This window comes from Astyanax mexicanus, chromosome 4 (assembly GCF_023375975.1).
Source record: "Astyanax mexicanus isolate ESR-SI-001 chromosome 4, AstMex3_surface, whole genome shotgun sequence".
Classification (NCBI taxonomy): domain Eukaryota; kingdom Metazoa; phylum Chordata; class Actinopteri; order Characiformes; family Acestrorhamphidae; genus Astyanax; species Astyanax mexicanus.
In genome coordinates this window covers 7,392,347-7,414,623 of record NC_064411.1, presented here as the reverse complement: position 1 = coordinate 7,414,623, position 22,277 = coordinate 7,392,347, and the positions used below count along the sequence as shown (strand labels likewise).

The following is a 22,277-nucleotide window of genomic DNA, read 5'->3' as shown; positions in this document are numbered from 1 at the left end:
AACTGCACAATTCAATTTGTCATTATAAATATACATTACAGTACAGGTACAGAATGAGTTGTGGTGCAGGGTGAAGTAAAGTGCCGCGTGCAGTGAGTTCATATGAGATGGCAGAGGGGTAGGTTGTTGTCCAGGAATTCAAGTATTCAGCCAGTCCAGTCCAACAGTTTCGCCTCCAAGTCCCTCGTCACTGAGAACACTGTAGTCCCAAAGTAGTTCCTCGTTGACCTGAATGTCCGTTAGCGCGAGGAAAATGGGATGCCATCTTGTTCCCTCTGTGAGTGGGAGTTTGAACACGTGTGGCTTCACATTTGGACTTCTCCTTGAATGGTTCATCCAACGACCAAACGTGTCCTGGTGTGGGTGACACTGGCATGGAGAATGTTGGGCGTCTATGCAGACCTTTTCCCCACGTCCCGCAAAGAAGAAGACGTAACAGGCTTCGTCGAAAAGCTGTTGCATTCTCCGATTACCTTCTTCTTGGGTGACGTACTCTCCATGGTAGTTGCAGACCACCTCTCCCTTGGAAAAGGGCATTGTCGCAATCACTCCTTCAAAAGAGAATAAGACATAGTGCTTAGGGTGGTACTATTAAAAAGAATTAATGGTAAGGGTGGTAATATTAAAAATGTTAATGGTTAGGGTGGTAATATAAAAAATGCAAACAAATATTAAAATATGACACGTTTAATAGAATCCTGGCATAATATCAAATGGCCTTACCTTTGTTCTTTGGTGGCCCAAAGTCTTTCAGGCAAAGTCCTTTCCAAGACTGTTCCTGAATACGGCGGATAATGTCTGGACTCTTGATGTGGTCCTTTACGGGGAGCCAAGACTTGACCACATCCATGGCGCTTGGACAGTTGGCCGACCAGTTCTCAGCACGGAGCCGATGGTATACCCTGGCCTCTGAGGGGCGGTTCCTGAACTTGCACTTATCTGTGAAAAAGAGAGAGGACATTGTAGTTGGTTAGAACGTGAGCATGTGACAGAAATATAGTTATGGATTATTTTATTACTTGTGGAACAGAGTAGTAATAATTGAGTTTATTTGTTATCACTTTTTTTGTTTTAATTAGCTTGGAGTCCCAGTTCCTCTGCCCAGAGGGTGGGTGTGTGGCCATTGTTGACAGCCTTCAGCGTCATTATGGCCAGCACCACCCTTATTTGCTTGTAAATATATTTATGTAAAACAAATGGTTCTAAATTGATACTATTTTTTTCTTCTTCTTCTTCTTGCATCTTATATGTAGATAAGACTTGTTGCCCAGAGACCGTGTGTTGATAAAAGAGAGAGGAAGTCATTACCCAAGATATATTAGATGCGCTGTTCCCGCTGGACTGTCCTCCATTTGTTGTGAAAGTAACGGAAGGATTCGCGATCAAATCCACCGCCGACAATTTCCTCACATGTGGGTGTCGTGGCATGAACAGTCACCAGAAACAGGTCAAGAAAACTAAGCCAGGTGGACTTAGCCCTCCGCTTCCTTGCAATCGAAGAGGATGAAGGGGAGTGGTCCCTCTTTGGAGCCTGTGGCTGTCCAGTTGCCTGTCCCACAGCATCTGAGCAGGAAGGCTGCTCATCATCCCCCTCTTCAGAACCTGCAGCAGAGCTAAAAGATGGGGCGAGTGTTATAAAGACCAATCCATAAGTAAAAACAACAACAGTGAAAAAACAACAGCGTTTGTTATATAAGATGCCTTGCTTAAAATTACCTCGGCTGGCAACTGCTGGCAGGGGCAACTGCTGGCAGGGGGGCAACTGGGGCAACTGCTGGCAGGTCGGTCCCTGAAGCCTGTGGAAACCTGTGTTAACAAAAGACACACAATGTTATTATAAAGCTATATGTGGAGCAGTGCTTTTTAATGAGCCTTTAATCTGATGGACTTACAGTTCCCATAGCCGCTTCATATCATTAGGTAGATTCACCACAGGAACTCCTTTCTGGCTCAGAAAGAAGATGCCTCCATCATGAACATCGAGACTGGACTTTTTGACACTCCATGACCTGATGTGAGTGAAGTACATCTCCAGCCACTGTATTGAAAAAAATAAAATAAAAAAGGAACATTGTTCATTTATTGTCTTTGACAAACTACATTCAAAACTGAATTTAAAATTGTACATCTATTATATATATATATATATATATATATATATATATATATATATATATATATATATATATATATATATATATATATATATATATATATATATAGTACATTTTGTACCTCTTCATGTTGGGGAGTCAGGCAGATGTCAAAGTTTTCAACGAAAATGCCACTGGTTGATGGGGTTCGAGAAACCCAATGCTCTACCTGTATGGGTGAAAAAAATTATATCTTCATTAGCTAGTTTGTCTTTATAAAACATTTTAGAGAAATGCAAAGCATTAAGGACAGCAAGAAAAGCTACCTTGAAGTTCAGCACAGCACTCTCTGCCAGTTGATGCTCCTTCAGGAGTATCGCCTCACAGACGTACCGGAACAGTGTCTGCTGACTCTCTTCCACCTGTTGTCCCATTCTCAGTCTACGGCTGATATCGAGGACGCCAGATTTCGCTAACTCGAGTACTTGGTCGTAGTCAGGCGTTGAAGATCTATCATGAAAGATAAACATGAAAGACCGAAAAAAACACATTAGAATATAGACATGAAAATAAATATGAACTTGTAACTAACAGTGCTATTTAGAAAGTGCCACTCACTCGTCAGCAGCAGCCAAGTCCAAGCGAGTGGCCATGGGCACGTTCGGACTGCTAGCCCTCAACTCTCTCAGGAGAGTAATGGCTTTTATCCTCTGTGCCGTCTGGATGCATCTCTCCCTGGCCTGGTCGGACAGGTCCCGATGGCAGTTGGTCAGATGGCGGTCAAGACGAGTCTTCTGATACCCACATCCCGGAACAGGACACGGAGATGTCAGGATCGACACTTTCTGATTCGCCAGCTGAATCAGGATCTTCTCCTCTACGTTTTCCACGTGATGTACTGTGGAAAGGTGCGCAGAGATGGAGGACAGCATCTTCTTGCAAACTGGACAGGGAGCCATCTGAAATAAATGAGCACATTTTTAAACATAGGACAAATAAATTGTGCTATCCAGCGCTTTGGAGAAGTTGAAAAGTGTATTTTACGCCAAAGTGCCAATCAATAAATAAATATATAAGTTAACCGAAACTCATGACAACAACATCTTTTGAAACACACATTAACTTATTGCCAATCCATACCTTGAGTCAACTTGCTTTCTATGGTGTACAATTTAAAAAATTGTAACGCTAAAAACTAGCTTTAACTATAATTACATAAGGTAACTTGCATTTTGACGTTTTAACTTGCCTGGTCAATTCAGCTAAATTTATTCTGCATTTTCTGTTTAGCTAGACACCAGTTTAAGGATAGCATCATAATCTATTAGTGCTAGGTAAATTTTACTCACCAGAGCTTCTTGATCCTTGATCAGCAACGGAGAACAAGCAGTCGGCAGTGTAGCTTCAGCGGTGTGTTCCTGGATCAGCAGCGGAGATTCAGCAGTCTGTTCCTCCAGTCTGTAGGGAAAGAAGTGAACTAGTGAAGAAGTGTGCTTCTACTTATACCTGTATAACGGGGGGCGTGTTCGCACCTCAAGTGCTAAACATGTGAATAGCTGATGGGTCCCTAAAGTGTTCTTACGAGGCTGCTCGTTTAAAATAACCCAGGCTTTCTGCAGAATAATCAAAGTTTCAGTTAGTTTCAGTTTCAAATCATGAAAACAGCTCACCAAAACCTCAAACTATTCTTTATATTTGACTAGATTTACTTACAGGTCCTTTGCTTGTACTTACAGGCCCTTACTTATTTTTATTCAACTGAACTGAGTTCCTGTAGCCTCGCGCTGAATTCAGCTCCGCGCTGCGAAAGAGAGCGAGAGAGAGGCGCAGCGCATTTTGTCTGATTTATCTTGATTAATTATCAGTACATTTATTAGCTTTAGTAAGTTTAATAGCACTAATTTTACTACACTTCTCCGACCTTATTTATTAAAACGTTTATTTTAGAAGACAGGGGTTATTATGCGGGCAATGCCGCGCGCAATGCCACGCGCTGCGCTAAGCTGGCTTTGCGTGGCTAATATTCTGGAGCACTGGACGAGATTTTAATTAATAAATTAACATATTTATAATTTTAATAAATTTGCCCTGGCGAAAAGAAACGAATTATAAAATATAGCTTTATATTTCTGTGCATGTTTTAAGTTTTATATAATTGACGGGCAGCACCAGAGGCTGACAATGTGCTTTATTTTTCAGATATAATAGCAAAGTGAAATAAAATAAATTTATGTTTGTCAAAGATATTTTCTCTTTTAATTTTTCTTTTCAAAAACTCCAGCTATTGACTGAGAATAAGCATCTGTTGAAATTCTTAAACAGCAGAATGTCTGCTATATTAAGCTATAAGTCTGTGTACCGAACATAAATATAAATCCTTATAACTGACAGAAATAAATATGACTAATAATTATTTATAGTTACTGTGCAGATTTTTGGGAAAACAGGTCGTGACGTTAAGAAATCGGCCCGCAAAACAGCTCACACTGTGAGACAAGCGACCAAAATTTCTGGCATGTCAGAAATCCCTGGTCGCGTCCGACTGCTCATTCGCAGCTCCTATTAATCGGACATCGCTTCCCCTCTCACACTGCACGACAAACGACGCACGATCAAGCTAATGTAACCCCTGGGAGACTAACAGCCAGAGCAACACAAAAAAGAACACTTAAGGATAACCAGGGTAAGACCCAGAAAATGAGAACCCACTCGGATCAGAGTATTTTCTTGAAAATTTATTAGACAATAGAAACCACATTTCCCATTATCTCTTAGTTAGCACTTGGAATCACGTTACCCTGTGATTTCCATAGGAAAGTAATTCCTTATAAAAAATCACACACCGAAAGGTTCACACACTGGGTCCTGATTTTAACACGGCACACTACAAAGCTGAATCACACAAAAAACGACAGTGATCACACTACAACCCCACACAAAATCACACCCTCCCAGAGGGTAATCTTACAGGGGTGATCCAGGCTCAGCTAAGAGAACTTATGGACAAAGATTAACACACTGAAACAAACAAACAAAAGGAAAATAAACAACAAAAAAAAGAAAAATAAATAAGCCAGCTGTCCACACGATCCCGTCCAGTGACTCACTGACGAGCTGGCTTATTACAGATAACCATTACACCCCATGAGCAGCCTCAGACCATACCAGCGAATTACAGCTAAAAAACTTTACTTTATTAAGATCACTTTAAAATCACTAAAGAACAGCAACTGGCAGTTAATGGCGCTCCAAGCACATCATTAATCCCATACTGCACTGCTAACAATCCCAGCACCCATTATCAGTTACATGCAGTCACCGGGCACCAACCGCCGTCCCCACTGTATACTGCCGTCACACATGCCGGCCATCCAGCGCGAGTACTTCTTCTCTCACCCCAAACACACTCACAGCGTTGCCATCCGCAATCCCATGTGTTTCTACCGCTGCTTTCGGGAGGACCCCGGCTCTGCTCCAGAAGGACCCACCGCTGCCCCTTTTAACGCCAGCCCAAATTACAACTCCAGTGAGCATGCGCAAACGTTCCTTCACTGGTCACCCGGGCTACACTAAAATTCGGCCCGATCATGAAATTCAGTCGCATCCGACCAGATCGGGCTTAAAATCGGGCTAAAATCGCACAGTGTCCGCCTGGCTTAACTCCCCAACCAAAGGTTTTAGAAAGCCCAAAATGTCTGTCTGTCTAATAAACCTACTTATACCGAGAAATACCTAGGTCGGGGTATTTTTTTCGTTACATTTTGAATGGGGAGCTATGCACCTCAAGTGCTTAACATGTGATTAGCTGATGGGTCCCTAAAGTGTCCTTACGAGGCTGCTGATGGAGGAGGGAGGTACTCTAAAATTTGTAAGATTGGGTTTTAAGAATTTTAAAAGACAAAATTAGTTTTAATTCAAAAACATGAAATATACACTTTTGGTTAACACACCTCCTAACTCTCTAACCAAACGCTGGCCCTTATAAACGCACTGACGCAAATAAAGCTAAATATCTCGGCCACAGTAAGTCCTAAAATCACCAAAATGTTATGGCTATATCGGACAAATTTTACAATGTTAGCTAGTAAAACCCTTCATCCATATAAATAGTTAATTTTATATGTCTGAAAAAAAATAAAAAAATAGAAAATCTGAAAAGCGCCTAAAAATGTTCCTGTTTTTTACCATATTTTGGCCATTACATGTTCAATTGAATAATTAAAGTGTCTTAAATGAATTGTGTAAAGGCTTTTAAGTAATATTAATTCATAGATTTGACTCTGAGTTATTTAATATTAGAGTGATAAGCCTTCAAATGTGAGTATGTAATTTCAGGCGGAAAATGGTAAAATAGGCTTGGAGCTTAAGAGGTTAAATAATAGTCTAGTACCAGGTCACCAAATATTAAAGGAATGTTTATCAAACAGTGTTTGTGATGCATTTAACCCCATGTCCTCCAGATTCAAAATTTATATTTGTTGGCTTGTTTGTCTTCTCCAGATAGCCATAATTGAAAGCATATATCCTGTTTAACAAGCCATCTTTACAGATGAAATGTTCAAATAGCAATTTGACCTCATATTGACCAACCCCTTCCAAAATATCATGCATGATTTCAACAGCATAATTTTCTGCAATATTGAAATATTGCAGTGTATTAAGTATGCTATTTCTCTTAATGCCAAATGAAGAGGGCAATGTTTGATCATCGACCAAGACAACATAATGCTGTTCATTCAGAACAGGTGATCTTAGGGTTAAACATGAGTCATCTTCTGAAAAAATCAACTGAACCAAGGATTTTTCTATTAAGAAAAATCTGCAAAAAATATTTAGATTCCACATACCCAAGAATGCTATGCATGCCCAAGTTATCACCAGTGTACCACCTATGCAAATGAAACAGCAACCCCAGTAATCTTATATTTTCAATTCCCTCACAAGAGGTAGAACAGTGATAGCAGACGAATGTTCATTAATGTAGAATTCACCATGTGAGGGAGATTTCTAAGGATAAAGTAAAGGCAGCCAACTTTATGTATCCCTTTTTTTTAACCTAGATGGTTTTCACACTCAAAATCATCAAAGTACAATTGGATTTGGAGAGCACACTTGTTTCTTGAAAAAAGATTATTTGTGAAGTAGCTTCCATCACAGAAGTCCTCATATTTATCAGACGGCTCATATTTGGAACATATCACAAATATTCTCATTCTTGAACATGAACCGGAGTGTTCCCAATAAAGGAACATGTATATGAACTCGACAACAACTGGAATTTGCTCATAGTTTCCAATTCTGCTATTACGTCTGCTATCATACCTTACTCTTATACACAGGTTAACAGGCTGTACTATATTCCATTTTTCCCTGATATATATATTGATTATTTGTTCCATTTGCTATTGGAATTAAACTGGCTAAAGGGATTGTCCACCCTTTTAAAAAACTGTTGTATGGCTGATCTGGAGGGATCGTCATCTGAGAGTAAGTTCAATACTTGTTCCTGAATATTAGCTTGCATATCCCCCACAAATTCCTCTAAATTCTCCACTGTAGAAAGAGTATTTCTAAGAGTGGCGTATTTGGTACGCCACTTCCTTAAAGTTTGGCTATAATGGAGACACACATATCTTAATAATAATATATTATATACATATCCGATGACAAAGTTTGGCAATCACACTAATATTGTATTCCAAAAAGGAGCCTCACTTTTGATACAGAAAGCAAGAGCAGTCAATTTTTTAAACAAGTAAACAATAAAATGTGTAGTGTGTAAGTTATTGTACATTTTATATTAATAATTCAGACTATCTTTTTCACTCACTCTACACATAAAATATTTAGATCAGTTAAAAACTCTCTTGATCCATGAGAAGTAACACTATTAGACAACCATATGTGACCCTCATAATCCAAATCCATGTTAACAAATAAAACATTACAAAACAGGTAAACAGATTTGTATTCTCACTCATTCATAAATCACTGCAGTGTCTGTGTTCCACCAGCAGATGGCCTCCAAGCTCCACCAAAAAACATCTCCTCTAGAAATCTGATCAGGAGCAGATAATAGCAGCTGCTGAATAAAATCATCTCAACAAACAAACAAAAGAAAAGTTAATGTAAGAACTTACTGTATCTGGACCTGTAATATATTCACGCACTTGTTTGAACACACCACACAAAGCTGACAAAACAACAAGTCACAAGATTATTACACAAAAAAAATAAGTATTACATAGAAAACTATTACATTAAAAATCCACTCAAATTATATATAATATTGTATTATATACAAATATTTATTTTTAATAAAGTAAATCAAACAATTGCGTAAAGAAAATTTAAAACACCTTACCTCCTGCCTTAGACGAACACTAAAACTTTAATCTTACAAAAAATCCCGTCATAAAACATTATTTTAGTATCTGTAACAATGTTGTAAATCAGTGCGTAAGAAACTGTGTTGAGTGCGCACCGCATTTCCGCAGCGTGAGGCTATTTTTCTAGATTTTTTATCTTGTACACTACTTAGGGAGCCTAATGAAGAAACACCATGTCTCCTTTAGGCATAAAATACTCATTATTAAACACATTATGAGCCACCAATATCAGGGTAAGAGCTGTTATTATTAAAATAAAAGCTTAAGTGAATATATTTTTCAGTTAATATAGAGTATTTTAAGCTGAATGTAAAATAGGGGACCCTTTTAATTCAGCAGGTCTTGTCTCTGTCAGGTCTTGTCACAGAATAAACAAAACTTTAATTTCCTAAAAAAAAAACATGTTCTTTCAAAGTCAAACGAGTGCTGGACTTTAATCTACACAGATTTCTCTCATTAAAACTGATTATTTGGGTGAGTAAAGCTCTTAGATTAATTTACAGTAAGCTTAGATTTCCACAATTTTGACTGAAATGGCTGAAAATAGAGGCCGCTACGCTAGCTAGCGCTTAGCTACCTAGTCACAAGCCATAGCAACCGCTCACACAGCCGAGTTCTAACACCACTGTGGCTAAATACACTAATTACAATATAAAAGACACACACAGGGGAAAGTATGAACACCTACCTGCTGTTTTACTGCTGTTTTTAGCCTCTTTAATTCTACATGCTAATCGCTAAATTAGCTTCAGTCACCTAGCTTAGCTAGCTAGCTCAGAGCAGGTAGATAACAAGCTGCCACTCTAACTTACCTGTGTCTGGTGAACCGTGTTGTGTAGTAAAACTAATATATTATATTATATATATTAACTATATATTGTAGCAAGGAACACGTTTTTTGACAAAACAAAAGTTTTAATTATCCGGATCCTAGTTTTATAATTTGCAATTTTCCATTTAATTTTATTTTCAACTTCCTCTTCCTTATTTTCCCAGTTAATTTCAGCACATTTATCTTTTGTCATAAAGTCCTATAATTTTATTTGATTTTTATTTGCTAAGTTCAAAAATAGAGGATCATTTTATCCCATCCAGATGTCTAATGTTTTATCCAAATTGAATTTTGTTCCTGCTATGTCTTCATAAATTCTATAATCCTGAGCTCTTTCTGATTTCTTACGATTACTGTGATGTCGTCATCAGCAAAGTCTGTAAGTTTAAAAGATTCTTTACCTAAGATATCAATTCCTTTAATTCTGGTATGATTTTTAATTTTATTTAAAAGAGGACTAACTGCTAACACACACATAATACTGCACTTAAAGAGCAGCCTTGTTTGAGTCCTCTATGTGTCTTAAATTCTGTTAAAATACCCTTTAGCATTAATTTCATATAATAACTTGATCTTATGAAGGAAATTTGGTGGAAAACCATAGTGCTCCAAATCATTCCATAAATATTCCCTGGACACATAGTCAAAAGCCTTTTTCTGATCTAAAGTAATTATCTAAAATTCCTTATCATTATTTAAATTCATTCATTTATTATAAATCAAGTTAATCACAGACTTATAGAACAAGTCATTCATTTTTCCATCTCTAATGCCTTTATTAAAATAATTTTGTAATAAACTATAATAATGTCTTATAACATTTCGGAGGTTAACCGTCTGGTCCTGGAGTTTTCCCATCATGTAAATCCTTATTTACTTCAACAATTTCTTCCTTTGTAATTGGTTGATATTGATGAGAGGTCCTCTGCTTGTAATTTTGGACAGTCTGATAAAAATTGTGATTTTTTTTTTTGTTTCCTTTATAATTTTCTGCTTTTCTTTTTTGTTTTCTATTACATTCACATGCTCATCTCTAATCCCTTTAATCATTTTCATTTCTCTTGTCATTTACCCGTTTAATAACATTTCCTGTGTTTCCTGAGTAACTATTATCCATACCTGCTTAAAGTGGTAAATTTAAAAATGTTTGTTTATTTTAGACAATCCTGACTTTAATTTTAAAAGATTATCTTAATCTTCTATAGTTTTATCTCTTTTGCTTTGAATTTCCACATATTCTGCTGTAAGTTTACTGTAATATTCATTTTGTTCACTATTTAATTTTTCACATTTATGTACCAGAAACATTTTAATCTGACTTTTTAAAGTATCCCATAATTTTGCATTAGAATGGGTTTAAACTTCCACATCTTAAGTTTTTCTAATTTTTAGTAATATTTTTAGGCACTGTGTGTTTCCCTTCCAGAACCCCCGTTGTTCTCTGATTCCCACATTTAAGTTTACATGAGTTCAGTTCTATAATTTAGGACTTTTATATCTTTAGTAACATATATTCTATCAATGCGTTTTTTAACTCGAGAATCAAAACGAGGAAAGTCTTTCTCAAGAGGAAAAAGTTCTCTAAAGGAATCTTTTAGCCCATGTTATTAATACTTATCCCAGTAATTTCCCTTTTCTGTAATATTAACTGTATTATCTGCAGTCACCACATAATACTACAGAGAAAACCTACAGACAGAATTTGATACAATTTTTAGAAATTCTATTTTTATTTTCTAAAAGACTTTGATGTCCAATATGTGGTGTCAGAAAAGTTTTGGGTATATTTTTACATTTTGGATAAGGTAATTAAAAATCAATGCATACTGTCGTGCGTTATTTCACGGCTCTTCTAGGCCTCCCAGAAAGGGAAGCCTGGGCTAGCTAAAATGAGCTCTAAAACTTATCTAATCATGCATCACTACAAAAGTTCTAAGTTCAAAAGAAAGAAGGTAAAAACAGACGAGTGCCTCAAGTTTAAAGAAAGGAGAAGACGAGCCGTTCCGAAGTTCTAAGTTGATCTTTTATTGTTCTTGAAGTCAGCCAGGAAGCTTCAGTCTTCTGAAAACACAGAGGAATACACACACTTTTATACAGTATTTGGTTGAACAAAGGTGGGGGCTTTTAGCTCCACTTTTCCTTCTCCTGCCCAGCTTTCCCGTGGGAGCTTGGGCCTCTTGAGACACCTGGTATGACTCAGCATATTTCTTATCTGTCTCCCCCTCACAGCCGTACCCAGTGCAGACTGGGCCTTACTTGAGGAAGAGCAGACAGAGTTTTAACTGAACTCAATGAACTCGTTCATATATGGCCAAATGTACTAATATATGAGTAATATAACATATATTGATCCCTAATATCCTAATTTAGGGCCCCACATTCCCCCCTTCCGTGGGATTTAATCCCACGGATCAACGATGGTATGATTAAGTTATTTGCTGTTATCTAGTAAATAATGATCAAGTTTTGAACTAAGTTTTAACATTTTTAAGGTGCAGGTTCCGTGCTATTTATAAGTCCCAAGCCCATATCAAGCCATGCTGATCCGACATGATTTGCATGCATAAATGCGAGCAAATATGACAGAGTAGTAGGAAATACATGATTATACATAGCATCTATAACACCAAAACAGATGAATAAATGATGGTGTAACTACAAAAGGTATGAAGACTCACATATACAAATGGATTACATATGATATATAAATTGAATAGCATATATGGTTTAAGTTCCATATTAATATATTGTCCACTAGGAGGGTCAGACAGGTCCAAAGGAATTTACACATCTCAAGTATTGAGATGGCCATTTATTACAACTTTTTGGTATAAGTATCTTACTTTGCCCCACATTCCCCACCTCAGTTGGAAACTGGCGACTAATCGAGCATAGAGCGGCACGTCAAACATGGCACCTGGCAAAGCTACCCGACGTGACCCCACATGCAGCAGCACACCCCAAGAACCAAGGGTTAGGCAAACCACCCCGGAACAAAGTCAAGGAAGGGCTACCCCCCCTTTAGAACCAAAGGCGCTTTGCCGATGCGAGAGTGACAACGTCATTTGGTGGCTTCCTGGAAAAACTACCACTAGGTCCCTTATGGGAGTGTGTAGTGTTACCAAGACAATGCACATTCAAGAGGCTCCTCTTCACGCCTCATCAGAGGATGTTGGGAACGCGAGCAGAGAAAAGTAAAGGCAAAAGACAAAAATGAATAAAAGGGTGCATGAGTAGATAATCCATAGAGTTGGAGAAGTAAGGCAAGGATCAAGAAACGAGTACAAAGTTAAAATCCAGAAAACAGGAAGTAGCAAAAAAAGGTAAAACGATGGTCTTCCGCCTTTTGTGACTTTACGCCACGTAGAAAGGCACGGTGCAGGTCAAGGGAGAGGTTACTAGCACTTCACCCTGACCCGTAGTCTCCAGGGAAAGGGTCGAAGGACATAAAATGACAAGTCAGTCCGACATTAGAAGAATAAGGAAACGTGAATCACAGCGCATTGGACAGTAAGACCAGAAATATTTTGCTCAACCAAAATTTTTAACACAAGGAACAACAAAACAAACATCAAAATAAAATAACATACGAAAGAATCATATCCAATGTCATTAACATAGCGTTCTGTTTACCAGAAAATAACCAGGAAAAACAAAGAAATTGAGCAGCCTGTGAGTTTTGTACATAAATATATATATGTCAAATATATATAGATGAATTACAGAAGAATATGTAAAAACTTTGATGAGATTGTGTACAAAGTGCTGTTTCATATGAACTTACAGAGCATTAATGGGGGTTAACATTTAATTTCTTATAATTTACAATCAAAACCAGAAAAAGCTTATATGAAGTGACTGTCCCAATCACAGTTAGATCTGTAATACAAAGAAACAAATTAAGTAATTTATTTATCAATCATGTATTGATAATCCACCCCTAACAAAAACATTCTGTCCCAAAAATGAATGTTATATGGTGCCATGCCATATCACATTTTTATTAATTAAGTAATTATTATATTTGTTATTATTTTTAAATCAGCAGTTGTCCTTTTAACTCATGTTTATAGCATATTATTCACAAATTTAATACTTGTATAGCATTCGCTCATCTAACACAGTTGCAGTTCACTATAGTACACCTGAACATTCAGTTTCAGCACAAAATAGTCCAATAGTAGAGTCATATATCATAAACACATAATAGTAGTCATATATCATAAACACATAATAGTAGTCATATATCATAAACACATAATAGTAGTCATATATCATAAACACATGAGTCTTCAGTTTGTGTTTTAAGTAGAAACCAAAATGTGTCACAATATTTACTAGCCCACTGTTTATAATTATAATCAACAGCTTTCAGATCCACCATCGTTTGGCTTATTTTCATGTCAATAATATTCATTCAAAAAAAAAAAATGCAATGATTTACTAAAAAGGAGAAAAAAAAAAATAGAATTCCTGTATCTAAAGTGTAATGAATACAGTAAGTGGAGTAGCTAATGTATTCTATGTTGAGCATGATTCACATGTTATTCAACAATTTTGTGTTTCTGCTGTAACCGAAAATGGTTTCAGTCATTTGCCAAACCAAGTTCATTTGTTAGCTGAATGCAGACAATACAGATTTTTGCATTCAGATTGTTGTGTGATGTGATCTGTCAGATGGTGTGACACCAGGTCTTATGGTGAGAGTTTCAGAATGAAAAAATAAGGATTTTGTAATTTATCATAACCTAATCAACGTGACAGATGAGGAATAGTACCAGCAAAGGTCACATTATTTATGGTACTCTTTTTAGAAGGTTTTCCATATTGAAAGAATTTGATTAAAGTCTTTCCATGTGTGAAAGAAGCAGGATAATTTGACTTGCATTATCACATTTAGATCCCTTTTAATTTAATCACAATAACATTCATGTCACATCACACAACAACTCCAGTCACAGTTTCAGTAAGTATCTGGTTTGTCTGCTCTAGCTTTCTCAATTATTTGATAAACTGATGTTGGAATATCTACATACACCTGCTGGTGAGCAATCAATGCCAGTATATACTTCACAAAATATACCTTCCCAGCTTGACTGATCAAGATTCTGAATACAGTAATGGAGCTGTTATGTGTTGTAAATATATGGTCAGCTGTATTTGTTTCATAATACTTAGTAGTTTTGTTTTCCCTAAAAATAATAGCAGAAACATTAGGTGTAGTCTGCGTGCCTGTTGCACCTTGTAGATCATTAGGAATGGCTGTTGAGAGAGTAAAGACAGCAGCTTGTGTGACAAACTCTGGGTCTTCTGTAATCATATAGTTATTTAAAATTCTTCCATGGTCTCTTTCATGTTATAGGTGTTTACTAACGTATATAACTATAGGTGTGATTGTTAAAGGTATCCGCCTGCGTGTAGGTGCGCAGTGTGTAAGAGTGTTTTTCAGTGTGCGTTTGCAAGAGAGTATGTGAGAGTGTGTGTGTGTGGGTGAGGGCCTGTCTGCCCCTCTCTCGCCCCCGGTCTCTCCTTCCCTCTGCAAACTGAGGTTAACTGAATGCCTGTAAAAATGAATAGACTAAGAGACGCACATATTATTAGGCAGTAATGGCTTTGTTTGCAAACATAGACTAATATAAACATTCATTATTAATTTACGTACTATTAATTGTAACGTACTTAAGTTCTTAACGACTTTTCAAGGAAAATAACACTTTCACTTGTAAAACATATTGAGCAAGGGCCGAAACATTAAATCATATTCAATCTCAGTATAGTCATAATTCTTATATAATCACCCTAACAATATAAATTTGAAGCTCATAAGCATGTTTCCATAATTATTAGCATCCATTTTTAACACATTTTTATTGATAAGTAATACTGAACACTCACTGTTCTGTCCCTTTAGAGGTAGATCAGAGCTTATTTTTCAACATTCTTCGTTGATCAGCGTTTAACCGCAAACATCTCTGTCTTTCCAAAAGGCTCATTATCGGGAATATCTCAGTCTATGTCTCCTCAACCGTTATGACTCGGCTCAGGAGCTCATAAAAGTTATATTACCACTAATACAGTGTATTGGGGTCTATGGAATCAATAATATTTTATACTTATAATAACTGTTTTTTGTCCCATTATATTAGCTGTACTGCTCGGGCTCAAAGAAGCTCATAATGGTTTATAAACAAACATATAGTTTACAGACAAACAAACAAACAAACAAACATTTATGTTTATAGCGCTTTTTCTCTTGTGTCATATATATTTATTTAATTCTTGTGTATTTTCTTGCTTTGTGCTTATAAATTTACATATATTAAGAGCTCTGTATATACTAAAAACATTCAAGATGGTAACCACAGCATATGCTTTTAAACAAAGACAGTGACAAACAAACACATAACATTTACCTTTCCCAGGTCTCTAGAGATCTCTGTCATTTATTTCTCTCTCTCTCTCTGTCAAGACTCAACACTCTATCAAAACTTCCTGTTAGGCTTTACGTTAACGGATACTATTCTAACAACTCTTCTCAGCACACGTCTGTGCTAATTAGTGTAGTTCATTCTATGCAGCAATATTGCACAGCAAATTTAATTGCCATCATTTTAATATTTTAACAAAAATGGAGATCTCAGACATTATTAAAGACAGACTTTAAACAGACAACACAAAACATATACCCCGCTAGTCCTAGTTAGGATAGCTTCCCTCGCTTCTCCGTCAGTTACAGTGGCGTTCTGCACCAAGCGTTTTTCTCCGAGTGAAAAACAATCTCCGCTGTATACAGTCAGGATCGAGTGTTTCAACTTACGCTCATGGAACAGAGAAGCGGGCTTGGTTTCGTCCTTCTGTTAGACAGACAGGTGTCCAAGTCTTTTCCCCTTTTTTCTCTTACTCTTTTTAGGCCTTTTTAGCGCACGCTCTCTCTCTGGCGTCACTCTTATTATATCTCTTGGCGCACGCTTCTCTCTCTGGCGTCGCTCTTATATATTTCTCTTTTTTTGTATTCTCTTTGTTATCAAGTCTAACGTCGTGCTTTCGAGATCGCACTATATGACGTGTCCCGTCTTTAACGCCCGGGAGATAAAACATACAACATATACTAGACAGACAGTTAACATGCAACTATTTTATTGTAACTTACTTGAATTTAGGCGTCTAGACGCTAAGATGCCCATCAGGCATTTTTATTCAATTTGGTCAATTGCTTTCAATTTATAATGTTATATACATATTTCTAAACATGTATATATCTTTCTTTAAATCACAGCCCTCGTCTGCTTATTATACAATTACAATTACAAATATAATTAAATTACAAATGCACTTAATGGTTATTTTGTCTTTTATGAAAATTTAATTTTCTTTTAATCTCTAAGGCAATGACATCTTTGTGACCAAGAAAACACAATATTTCTTTTTCAGTAATTAAATTGAAAAAGGTTTTTATGCTCACCTTTCCGTCAGCACTGAAGTGGATTGTCTGTTCTTCGTCACAGGATGTTACAGCTGCTTGTCTCTAAGCGTTACTGCGTATGGGTTCTTTTTCGAGCCCCGCGGCAGGGCGCCAGAATGTCGTGCGTAATTTCACGACTCTTGAGGCCTCCCAGAAAGGGAAGCCTGGGCTAGCTTAAATGAGCTCTAAAAACTTATCTAGTCATGCATCACTACAAAAGTTCTAAGTTCAAAAGAAAGTAGGTAAAAACAGACGAGAACCTTAAGTTTAAAGAAAGGAGAAGACGAGTCGTTCCGAAGTTCTAAGTTGATTCTTTATTGTTCTTGAAGTCAGCCAGATTCAGTCAGGAGGATTCAGTCTTCTGATAATACAGAGGAATACACACACTTTTATACAGTATCTGGGTGAACAACGGTGGGGGCTTTTGGCACACCTGTTCTTCACTTGGGCATTCTTCTCGTGAGAGAGTCAGCAACGTCTGGGTGAACAACGGTGGGGGCTTTTGGCACAAGTCAGACAAAACCAAGGTCGCCTCGACCAGCACCTCGCGCCTTGGTACAGACTGTACAGGCCTCAGAGAAAGGGTCAGACACCTGTTTTAACAGAACTTAGTGAACTCTAGACTTTTTATCCAAATATATTATTATAAAGGTAATAGCATATATTGATCACCAATTTAGGGCCCACACCGTCCGTTAGGTCAGCAAGCTAGGGTCACTGAGCCTCAAGTAAGTAACGAACTTAAGTTACATTATGATAATTTACTGTTATATATATATATATATATATACACACCTGTTGCCTTATTTGGATTCAAGATACGCCCACACGGCGAGACGAGAGATCTGGTGTTCTGTCGACTTGTGCTACCCTGACAAACCGTGCTACCCTTTTGTGTATATTTAAAGGTAAAAGCACAAAAGTAGCACAATATTAGAGCATGTTTCCAGCAGAAGTTCATGTACTATGTTTGGATAGTCTAAACCACCGTATCAGGGTAAAGTTATGGTAGTATGAGTTTATTATAATCTTTTTTTTTATTTTAAGATAATATTTTATTATTATTACACTTTGACAATGTAATGACAGTGAGTCCAGGTTATTAAATGAACAAAAAATATTAGAAAAACAGAATTATTATAGTACACTTGAAATAATAATACAAATGTAGGTTAGCACATGCGCAGTGTCTTTAGAAAGCGCGTATTGATGGGTAGCATCACTCGACAGAACACCTGGCATGGCAGAATGTGTTGAATAAAATACGTGTTCTTGTCCTGTGCGGCCCAGCCTCACCCAGTCTCTACCTACAGCGGCCCCCAGATAGAATAAGATTGAGACCACTGCTATAGAGCCAGAGAACCAGCTTAAGTTCCAGACCTGAAGATTCAGACCAGTAGTTCCAATGCGCCCTGTAGCTTTAGCTGTTCGCCAGCTAGCGACGTGAAAAAGGAATGTTGCGCTATCTAGCTTTGTGAGCTACTACAAAATGACTAACGTAAATGAATCTTCTTTAACGGGCTTTAGTAACATCTAACATTAGCTTTTTTAAAAGTTACAGCACGCCTTGGAGCTGCTGGTCTGGATCGGCTGGTCTAATTTTAGGGTAGAGAAAATAGTGTTTAGGCCGCGTTAAAGTGCATGGTAAATATAGTTAAACCCTCCTGCACATATTATTTAAGCAAGCTGGAGTAGAATATGAAAAGCTTACCGTTTATGATTAATTTTCTCAGGTCCACAACTAAAATCAGCACGACTGTTTCTGTACTGACACGTTTTCCCAAGATCTTCTTTAAATAAATGGAAGTGCGTTTTTGGCAAAACTTTGTACATTAATCCATCCACCACCAACAAAACTCTCACACTGCTCCAGAAAAAATCTCTAGAAAGGACGATACCCATTTAAGAATCTCTTCCAGGTTTGCCGGGTCACATCCAAGTGAATACAAAATGAATGGATTCATATGAAAATAATTAAAAATAACTAATTATATTATAAAAATAAATATAACTAATTATATTAAATAATTATACAAAATACTTTCCAAAATCAGTGGAATGTCCTGGACATGTGGATAGTTGCTATTTTTAATTCATCATTCACCCCCATTGATTGAGGCCTTCTTTCTTAGCAGCACTTGTGTCCCCATTTTAAAGTGTCCGGGTGGAAACAACGTCACGCATCTCTACCAAGCAATTAAAAAATATATATTTAGATTATTTTCATATTATTTTTTTATTATGTAATAATTAATCAGTGCTAAGCGTCACATACACAGAACAATAACAGCAAAATAGCCCCACTTAGTTCCAAAACAGTTTAATAATATGTATTGTTCTTCCAACCAATCAACACATAATATTTTTGCATATGGACTGTTGAATCATGGGTATACAATAAATTACGTGAAACATAGTGAATAAAATAATATTAACATGTTATTTTGTATGTTTGTGCTCTTTTCGTTACACAGAATGTTTTCCTGCCCGACGACGCCCTACAAAAAGGAGTCACCCATCCGGGTGAAGTGCGTTAGCAAAGTCCTGGTGCCCCGGGCTGAGGGTTGGCAGGTGGTGGACGGCGCGGTTGTCGCTACTGCTATGAAGTCAGTGGCTACGTGTGTGCTCTCTGATGGGCAACAACTTATTGTTGCCCATCTGAAAAATGACGATTGTTCTCTAATGGAAGAAGGACAGTCCTACATTTTAAAAAAACTACAACCTAACCACCCGCTATGGGGAGTTGAAGCTGTTCGTCAGCTCTTCAACTGCTGTGTTTAAATGTGCTAGTGTTCACGTGGCCACTGACTTAGAGGCACGGTGCGACCGCGCCGTACGCCCCCTCTCCGTCAAATTTGAGAAGCCAGGGAATGGCGAGCAGTACTACACCGTAGAAGGCAACGTAATTCGAGTGAGTGGTAGCAATACAGAAGTCCCTTAAGTCAGTGACCGTAACATTATATATATATATATTATATCAGTGGCGTGTCGTGAATATAGTGGGTACCCCTTCTGCAACCACCCGCCCTGCCCTTAACCCCAACATCCCCCCGCCCGACAGACACATTGATAAATTCTACAATAACTATATATACTCTGTCTTGACTGAGTTATATGAACTTAATACACATAAACAGTCCACAAATACAGCTACAAACTACAAAAGTATACAATAGACCCAACAATAAATGCTTAATGTTCCTACAAGTACAGGCGTTTAACAAATATCACTCATTTGTATCTCTACAGGACGCCAGAGCAGCCAAAACATTAAGTACACACAAAAATCACCAGTCAGACGGCATATTACTTAGTTTCACATTGAAGGGCAGCCTTTAAAAAGGCTTTTTAATATAATATGACACAATATCTGTCTTATTTCCATGATAGTTAGCTAAATATTTAATTAATCCAGCATGCGCTCTCCGTTTTACTACTAATCAATGCGCGTAGCCTGACCCCTTCATCCGAGCGCAGAGAAGGGGCTAGGCAGCCATGGCCCCGCCCCCGGAGTGAAAAGCATGAGTCTTATTGGTTAGATTGTCCTAAGACTTTTCTAATAGACTCATTACTACACCCTTCTCAAAATCAGGAGAAGGGTCCACGGACACGAGAGCAGAAGACATTTTAAAGAGCTTTGATTGGTCAGTACCGCTGTCAATCATACAGTCCTATAGCAACGAAGAACACAGGCTAATGCTTTGAATTAGTTGCTGTTTTTTTCGTTAATCTATAAAATAAATGCTTACACTTGCAATAATTATATACATCCTGATAAAAAAATATGTAATTATTTACATGCACATTTGGTCAGCCCCTTAGAGGCCTTACTGCACACCACTGATATGTATATTGAATATGAATTATTGTCCAGCCTTAAGAATTATGTACATAATATGTACATAATTCTTAAGGCTGGACAATAATTCAATAATTTAAAATCACTGATTGTCTCCAATAATGTTTTTGTAATTTTTAAACGAATATATTTTTATTAAATATTGGCCTGGAGTTCTATGGGTCTGTCCCAAAACCTAGGGAGCTCTCTACATAGACAGCATCTTACGTCATTGGATGCGCGTTCCCGAGAAGTAGGCTGTCCCAATTCTTAGATACCTTAAAATGCTGTCTACTAAGATACCTTATTCTGACCCTGTAATAAGAGAGCATTAGACCCTTCCTCAGCCGGTAAGGCAATCCCATGATGCAGCGCGGGGCAGAACAGCGTAGCTCAACTTCTTCCATCATGGCGGACGGAAGTGGATCGGCCAGCGCCGAAGTCATTTTTAAATGTAAGTTATTTAAGTTTTTATAGCGTAAGTGTGGTGTTTCATGAGTTTTCTTGGCATAAAATAACATAAACTAGCGTTTTATTTGTAGTTTTGGTTAGTTGGTGGCCGTTTTCCAGTTTTTTATATATCGAGGTGTTAGCATTTATGCTAGCGGGTTTTGAAGCGCCAGTGCATTGTTTTAGATGGGCTGATGCTAACTAGCCTGTTAGCTCAATAGCTAAGTAGCCTGACTGGCGATATTCAGCGCTTTTTTTATCAGTCGCCATAATATTTTATTAGTTAACTCTGTTAACCCTTTCTGTATAGTTAGTTAGACCTGTCGGGTTTATACGATCTGTATGTGGGCTGTTTAACGTGATAGCCAGTGTTCAGATATACAAATTACTTGCACTCTTTTAGGGAGCAGATCAGCAATAGAAGCCTTTATAAAGGCTCGCATAGAGAAAGAGAGGCTCTTCACTGGGGAGAAAAACTCAGCTCTCTCAGCTTGGAATTAAGAGCTTATTTAAGCTAAACTAGTTAGTTATTTGACGATAATATATTCTTATTCTATTCCATCTTAAATGATGCAGCTTTTACACTTTGATACATTAATCCAACCAGCTAGCTAATGGCTTATGATTACAATAATAAAACAATAGGTTTGTGGCAAATAAGTTGATAGAAAACCCGCTTTAGAAAACTAGTTAATACGTAACTAATGCATTGCCAGTTACAGCATATCTAAGCTAATATTAAGCTAATAATTGCTTAAGTTATACATTCATGCATTTAGGCATCTTTCTAAACTAATTAAAAAATGTAGGTAGATTTTGCAAAATGTTTGATTACACTTAAATCGAAGCCTTTGTGTAGATCACTGAAGTTAAAATGGTGTTATTTTCCTCAACTATAAAGCATCTTAATGCCATAATTTGTTTTTGTTTGTTCTTTGACAGGACTGTTCTTCTGGAATTGGGGCTTGCGGACAAAGTAAAAGAAATGGGACAACTTAAAAAATAAATACAATGTAAGTTCAAAGATGAACCTGAAATTGTGTAGAATGATTTATGTATTTTATTGATTTTTATGTATTGATTTGAGGGTAGTATAGATATGTAAATTATTGTTAAAGTATAATTGAGGGGGAGAGAGAAGAGAGCAGAGCAGGAGCGGTCAGAGCGCTTGTATAACCTCCTAGAAAAGCTAGTTAACAAAATGAACTGAGAT

General features: G+C 37.3%; 6 protein-coding genes across 9 annotated transcripts in view; 2 read left to right on the top strand and 4 right to left on the bottom strand.

The window, feature by feature from the left end:
* The window catches only part of LOC125801377 (zinc finger protein 239-like), a 503,775-nt gene that overhangs the window by 197,899 nt on the left and 283,599 nt on the right, over nucleotides 1-22,277 (bottom strand). The gene's annotated exons all lie outside the window — the stretch shown is intronic.
* The window catches only part of LOC125801286 (zinc finger protein 239-like), a 297,606-nt gene that overhangs the window by 135,038 nt on the left and 140,291 nt on the right, over nucleotides 1-22,277 (bottom strand). The gene's annotated exons all lie outside the window — the stretch shown is intronic.
* The window catches only part of LOC125801152 (uncharacterized), a 261,943-nt gene that overhangs the window by 145,538 nt on the left and 94,128 nt on the right, over nucleotides 1-22,277 (top strand). The gene's annotated exons all lie outside the window — the stretch shown is intronic.
* LOC111189801 (uncharacterized) overlaps nucleotides 1-22,277 on the top strand; it is a 253,995-nt gene that overhangs the window by 153,338 nt on the left and 78,380 nt on the right. The window lies entirely within an intron of this gene.
* Nucleotides 1-22,277, bottom strand: part of LOC111188821 (zinc finger protein 658B-like) — a 241,480-nt gene that overhangs the window by 197,899 nt on the left and 21,304 nt on the right. The gene's annotated exons all lie outside the window — the stretch shown is intronic.
* Nucleotides 7-8,167, bottom strand: LOC125801656 (uncharacterized). The gene is made up of 10 exons (XM_049478440.1): nucleotides 8,071-8,167; nucleotides 3,443-3,551; nucleotides 2,712-3,052; nucleotides 2,420-2,603; nucleotides 2,236-2,322; nucleotides 1,893-2,038; nucleotides 1,717-1,806; nucleotides 1,309-1,613; nucleotides 724-939; nucleotides 7-551 (listed from the first exon to the last, which is right to left on the bottom strand). Exons 1-8 carry the CDS (start codon nucleotides 8,076-8,078, stop codon nucleotides 1,319-1,321), a joined length of 1,260 nt encoding a protein of 419 aa, XP_049334397.1. The 5' UTR covers nucleotides 8,079-8,167; the 3' UTR covers nucleotides 7-551; nucleotides 724-939; nucleotides 1,309-1,318.

Coding starts and splice junctions, on each gene's coding strand:
- LOC125801656 (XM_049478440.1), bottom strand. Junction 2,604..2,711: donor GACTTGGCTGCTGCTGACGA/GTGAGTGGCACT, acceptor CTTTCATGATAG/ATCTTCAACGCCTGACTACG. Junction 2,039..2,235: donor TGACTCCCCAACATGAAGAG/GTACAAAATGTA, acceptor TTTTCAATACAG/TGGCTGGAGATGTACTTCAC.